This window comes from Ruditapes philippinarum, unplaced genomic scaffold, assembly GCF_026571515.1.
Source record: "Ruditapes philippinarum isolate M1 unplaced genomic scaffold, ASM2657151v2 ctg14965_1_1_1_1, whole genome shotgun sequence".
NCBI lineage: Eukaryota > Metazoa > Mollusca > Bivalvia > Venerida > Veneridae > Ruditapes > Ruditapes philippinarum.
The window spans coordinates 2,050-8,516 of record NW_026852187.1 but is presented as its reverse complement, the minus strand read 5'-3'; the positions used below and the strand labels follow the sequence as shown (position 1 = coordinate 8,516).

Sequence of the window (6,467 nt, the reverse complement as noted above, 5' to 3'; positions counted from 1 at the left end):
TCTGTCCTTCAGATAAGAAGTAAACCAAGAGGAAAGACGGCCAGAAATCCATGTACAGTTTAATTTATAAATAAGTCCCTTGTGCAAGACCCGATCAAACGCTTTACTGATGTCTCAAAACAAAGCCAGAATCAATGACCTGTGCAAACAGATTATATAAATATGTTAATTGTTTGACAGTGGAGTCTCCTGGAACGAAACCGGATTGGAGAGATGTAATGATATAAGTATCACGCAGACAATTTAATGTGTGTTTAAATACAATTCTTTCAAAAACTTTTTTGATAGTACTTATGAGAGATATTGGTCGGTAGTTGTTAACAAGAGATGGGTCACCCGATTAAAAAAAAAAGAGAAACATCTCCTTCTTTCCATACGTCTCGAACTTGAGAAACCTGGAATAGTTAAATATAGAACTTAGAGGGCCACTGAGTTCATGTGAGAGTTCACGAAGGATCCGATTGTTAATATCACCAGGACCAGCAGCCTTTCCCAAAGGAAGATATTGTTATACCAATTGCACCTCATCTGGTGTTTTAGTGAGGTTATCCAGATGAGAAGAAAAATTGGCAAGTCAGGAAGAATTGAAATCTGACTTTCGTCAATTCTTGTTTGCGCAACAAAAGTCATTCAAGAAATTAGCGTTTCCATATTTTCAGAGATGACGGTGTTACTATTAGTGGTAAAGGGGTTAACATTGTCATTTATTTATAGAAAGGATTCATACTTCAACAAAACTAGCGTAACATGACAGACCTATAAAAATATACCTTTTTTCCTGAAGATTTGTTTAAACCGTTTATTAGTTTGCCTTAGAAAAAGTACAAAGTTGAGCGTTGCCCCGCCCGGCGTTGGATCTTGTTCATTGATGCGCCTATAGTATAATGTTAACATTTAACGTCAAAAAGCCGCCGTGCAATACCATTTTTACGGAGTCGCAAAAACGGCACTAGTATATAATAAACAGTAATACCTGAAGTTATAGACTTAAGTCTTTCTAGCCTTTTATTCTTCTAAGAAAAGTTAAAATATATAATATAATACAGGAAATAATGCGTATAACTCAAACAAACAAACAAACACACAAATAAATATTCGCATTTACACTCCACGATAATTATTCACATTTGCACATTTGCACATAAAGATACATATTCACTTTCGGACATACCGACAATATTCACATTTTCTCATGACGATACCTTTTCACAACAATCGGAACATCCTCGGCTATTTTCTATAATGACCTTATCCGAAGACTATCGGAAAGGACCGAAACGTTGCGATTGCTATTCACATTTGCACAAACCGACAATTTTCAAATTTGCAAAAACACGAGAATATTCACATTTGCACAAACCGTTTTACAAAACCGATCATATTCATAATTGCATAGAACAAAACTATTTGTACATTTGATGTACAGTTTAACAGGTTATCTCGTAAATGATACATTTTTGTTATGAAGTTTTTTCTTGTTACAACCATTGACCAAAATGTCACAGCACCAAAGATTTATATGTACATGCATACCAACCGCGGCTCACTTTTTGACATATATAAAAGTAAAATGGATCGGTGTTTACTTCAGATACACCAACGTCGTTGTATACTATACAGTTACACCAACTAATTACTTATTTATGGACGACGTGAAATTATAAAAATCCTTTAAGATTAAACTGAACTTTATGTCTTGTCGGAACACTTTGATTTTGGAGTTCGGCTGCTGAAGTCATTTCATCATATCCATAAACTCTATACATGTCATGGCAAGAGTGGTCAATTATCTTAACGGTTTGAAATTCTAAGTGTGTCCTCCAGCTATATGCGACACGTGTTGAATTGTAGCTCCACCCAACTTCCTCTTTTTCATGCGTGCTATGATAAACTCTGTACCAAACTTTGTCTGTATAAAGCATATTGAGAAAATCGTACAAAAAACTCGTACCGGAGTACGGAGACTCGACAAAAGCCTCGTAAGAAACAGCACTAATTCTATCATTGAACTTTCTCTGCATATACCAAGAAAATTTAACGTCCTCATACATGCGCGAACATAGTTCATTTGCATGATTTTCAAGATTAAACGCAAGTTGGAAATCCTGCCCGACCTTTAGACGAGAGTGAACCATGCCGCGTGGATCTCTAATAATATGGACTACCTTTAAATTTGGCCAGTATTCCATCATATCTATAACATTTTCCATTGATGAACGCTCTGTTGTGATAATACGGTGACTCTTGGACTTGCACAATTCTTCTAACTCTTCAATGCAGTTGGGGATGGAAGCTGAATGAACTGAGTGGCAGTGCTTGTAAATGATTTTCTTATAAACGGTAAGGGTGCTCTTAACTAGAAGCGCTTTTGATAGCGGGTGTAGTTTGGAACATTGACAAGTGAACAATCGGTGAATTGCAGTGATCATAAAATCATACCTCTCGGCTAAGGAAGTTGGTCTCCTGTGGAAAAACAGTCATATTTTGATGAAATGAATTTCACATTGAGACAAACTTATCCGGTAACCTTTCGACTAAGGAAGTTGGTCTCCTGAGGAAAAAGGAATCATACTTGGATGAAGTAAATTTTACATTTGGACAAAATTATCTTGAAACTTCATTTTTTTAAAACTATTTTTCTTCAAAAACCATTTTGATTATGCAAAATAACAATAGGCCCTACTAATAAAACAAGAGCCGGCTGAACCGGGTGGTGCTCCCCGAACAGGCTTTGGACACAGAAAAACTACTTCTTGATGACATATCTTGTAGTTTCAGAGTTATGTCCCAGACAACGTTAACAGCGTAAAAATGAAAAAAGGGCAATAACTCTAATATTAAGCAATGGAAAGTTACGGTTTTTATGCATTGTACTTCTACTTAATGAGATCTATTTACATACAAAGTTTATTTGTTGATGCATCTGGTAGTTTCAGAGCTATATCAAAGTATAAAAATGAACAAATGACAATGACCCCACATTAAGCAAGGCAGAGTTACGGTTCCTTTGCACTGCACATCTACCCAATGAGATATATCTACCTACAAAGTTTCTTGTTGACATATCTTATAATTTCTTAAAATTTATATATCAACAAAGGGCAATATCTCTAAAATTAGGCAAGGCAGAGTTACGGGTTTTTTTTTGCACTGCACAATTACTCAACCAGATCTATATACCTACTAAGTTTCTTGTTGATGTCTCTTATAGAAGCAGAGTTACGTCCCGGTCAAAGTTCAAAGTGCATAGAAAATGAACAAAGCATAGCTCTAAAATAGCAGCAGTTCGGTCTTCTGCAGCACTCTACTCATAGATTTCACTTCAAGTTCTGTTACAGTTCATTTGGTACAGAAAATGGACACAACTGACGACACGACGGCGAAAGCGGCGACTATTGTTCTCATTTGCGCATAAGAATGCTCATAAGTGCATTAGTGGTGTATATATAATATGCCACAACAATCCAATGAAAAGAGACATAACAAACGGGCTGTATTATAAAGTAAGACGTTACCTATATGTGCTGTTCTCAAAGCACACCATGTTCTCTTTATAATATCCGTGAGGTAATAATATCTGCAATGGTTCAGGAATATAAAAGCTCTCATCTGCATGACTTAGCAAACCACTAATCAAAGCAAAGCCTGCCCGCTGGTAACTTACAATCAGTGCAAACGTAGGATTGTTTATAGATTTTTCTATCTTCAGTTCGTCAACATTGTAGTATACATAAAGCCTCTCTGTGAAAAAACGGTAAAAATACACTGTGATTTTATTTCTGTTAACACTAGACCTGATGAACTTTTGGGTTAAATTAAGTGGCCTTCAGCTTTCCTAAAGGTTATACGTATATGTTATTTTTAGATAAATCGTTTAATATACAATGTAATTGACAAATCAAAAGAATTAAGGTGGAAAATGAAATTTGCCTACTGTAAAATACATGAACAATAAAGAAACCCATCGACACCTATAATCTACCGGTCAATTAATAAACGGACGATTCGTTTCCCGACCTTCTACTTTTAGAAACGAATGTCACCGACACATTATAAATGTAATAATTCTCTAGACCCTTTTTTGAAGAAGGCTAACAGTGATATGATGGACTTTTCCAAGATAAAATTACTGAAATACTTATAGTTTAAAACAACACGGAGTTGTTTTTCGAAAAAGAAAACTGTCCATTTTCAATTTTAGAGAAATCAGTCATCGAACGATAAAGTGTCTTGTTAGTCTACACAGATTTGAAATTAGACTTGCTTTTTACTGGTGACAAAGCTAATTAATTTCGCTTCCAGTAGATTAAAGGTCGGCTATGTTAAAAGTTTATAAATATTGTACGCGTGTTTGCTAAAGTGGTTAGTTTCTAAAATATGATATCACAAACTTGCTCTATACATGCATGCTTCGACAGCAAAAGTCCTGGATAATAAAAAACAATATTCAGGCAACATTAACATTTTTCATATATTTGTAAAATGTAAATTAACAAGTATCTAGTGTAAACATTAGCTTTTGTTCCAAAATATAGCATGTGTCAAATATAAGGGGATACAAAGCTTAGTTATCTAAAATACGTCATATGTTAGTACAGTAAACGCCACTGAAAACGATTCCGCAAATATAACGATGCTGTTGCCGCGGTACCTACTCTTGTTTTTTCAAATTGGTTGTCTCTCGGATATAACGGAATTTACTGTACAAAGAACAATGCTCAGCCTACTTACCATCGCTTGGAAAGAAGTATCTAAGAAATAAATGTGTCAGAAGAAACACCAGTATAAGCACAATAACTTTCGACCTCAGAGATGTTCTTCGCCCTGCTCTTTGATTAAAGTTGTATATACCGTTTGAAAACCGTCGTGAATACATTGGAAACCGTGCAAAATGATTCTGCGGAAAAGAGAATCAGAAGTTTATAAATAAATGCCTTTTATGGATAGTAACAATAAGAAAAGCAGTAGCATATTTTTGATGTCATTTGTGTCTATTTCAAAGCACTAGGCTTAGTTATGTTGTCAACAAGCAACTTATGAAGCTTAATTTACATTTCGAGTTAAAAGAACGGCAACGTATGAAAGGCCTAATTAAAGAAAAGACACATTAAATATAAGCTTTTCTTTTCCATCGCTCTGTTCTGTGGTACTGTTTAAGTTATATATACTGTTGTAAAATGACAAAAGCAACATGTTGTAAACATGATAATTATATTTTTGTACAGTATAATGGAGACAGCTATATCGCATTACACAATTCATATAAATGTTTTAAACATACCTCCGTCTAAAAACTCTTTGTCTTTATCCAATTGCTACACTTCATTTTCTACAAAACTCATCATTTGAATTCGTTTGATGGTTTGTTGCCAAATAACAATTTGTTTAAGTGACATGACTGTAATTAGATAAAACAATATCCACTTAACACAAGTCTTTCAGTTTGTTTCTCCTTTGAAATCATACTATGTTTTTTATCATTTACCTTCAATATGCTATTCATGTGTATGTACAAAATGTTTTTATATATGAGAATACACACTTTGCCTAACAATCCATATTCCAAGGTGCTTTTCTCCGATAAGAATACATATCATTGATTGAAAAACTTGTCTTTATTGTATGTTTAATGATATGAAAGGCATGTTGAAGAATATCTAATTTTCTATATAATTACAATCGATGTACATTGATATAAATGTTTCAAATATGAATGAAACATCACATGTGTTACCGAGTCACATATGTTCAATTTTAAGTATAAAAAGCAAATGAATCTTTATCAAGAGATGCGAGTTTAAGATCTATGCTTCACATATTAATTCGATTTGTTTCAAATGTGTCGCCGTTTCGTTTAAATAAGAATGCTTAGTGTTAAATGCAAAAAAGTTATGATAATGATTAGAATATTATCAGTAATTATCTATGTTCTTACAACTTTTTCAATAATTGGTATAGAAAACTGTTATATACATGCTTGGATATAATAGACCGGGGCAGGAAACTGCAGATAACCACGTCCATTCAGGGGCACTTGCTACCATTTGTTATGATTGATCTTATAAAAAAATGTATTTTTTGAACATAGTAAACAGTATAAGTATACATAATATAACTATAATAAGCCAACTGGCGTAAGTTTTTTAACAGTCGTTTAGTATTTAAAAGGTTTACATATTATTTTATGAAAATTCGTCGATCTAATTTTTAATAAAAATGACATTAATATAGGAATTGACCACTACGTTTTATTCATAATTGTATCATATTTTACTATGAAATGAAAAAAAAGATCAATAATCCACTTGACCAATGGGCATTTCTATTACGTTGGTTCAGAATCTGTTGATAATAATCTTTGAGTGGGAAGTATTTTTATAATGTAGATTGTTTTTATATTATATCATTAACATTGTTCTTTTATCAATTATTGATCAATCACCGTTATAATAGTCAATATCTTGACA

The 6,467-nt window shown here is 33.5% G+C and overlaps 1 protein-coding gene across 2 annotated transcripts; it reads right to left on the bottom strand.

Annotated features, from left to right (window-relative positions):
• Nucleotides 1–974: 974 nt before the first annotated feature.
• On the bottom strand, nt 975–5,661 carry LOC132751906 (carbohydrate sulfotransferase 1-like). Of its 2 annotated transcripts, XM_060742122.1 has the most exons (5): nt 5,282–5,659; nt 4,732–4,897; nt 3,516–3,741; nt 2,528–2,551; nt 975–2,439 (listed from the first exon to the last, which is right to left on the bottom strand). In XM_060742122.1, exons 2-5 carry the CDS (start codon nt 4,874–4,876, stop codon nt 1,659–1,661), a joined length of 1,176 nt encoding a protein of 391 aa, XP_060598105.1. In that variant the 5' UTR covers nt 4,877–4,897; nt 5,282–5,659; the 3' UTR covers nt 975–1,658. The 2 variants fall into 2 exon arrangements, with proteins under 2 accessions (XP_060598105.1, XP_060598112.1); XM_060742129.1 differs by lacking the exon at nt 2,528–2,551 and having other exon boundaries at nt 975–2,463; nt 5,282–5,661.
• Nucleotides 5,662–6,467: the final 806 nt, after the last annotated feature.

Excerpts from the sequence above, each read along its gene's own strand:
- LOC132751906 (XM_060742129.1), bottom strand. The coding sequence starts at position 4,876 with ATGTATTCACGACGGTTTTCAAACGGTATATACAACTTTAATCAAAGA. Across the intron at positions 3,742-4,731 it reads ATACTTCTTTCCAAGCGATG|AGAGGCTTTATGTATACTAC; the intron begins GTAAGTAGGCTG and ends GTTTTTTCACAG. Across the intron at positions 2,464-3,515 it reads TTTGAGAACAGCACATATAG|GAGACCAACTTCCTTAGCCG; the intron begins GTAACGTCTTAC and ends GTTTTTCCACAG.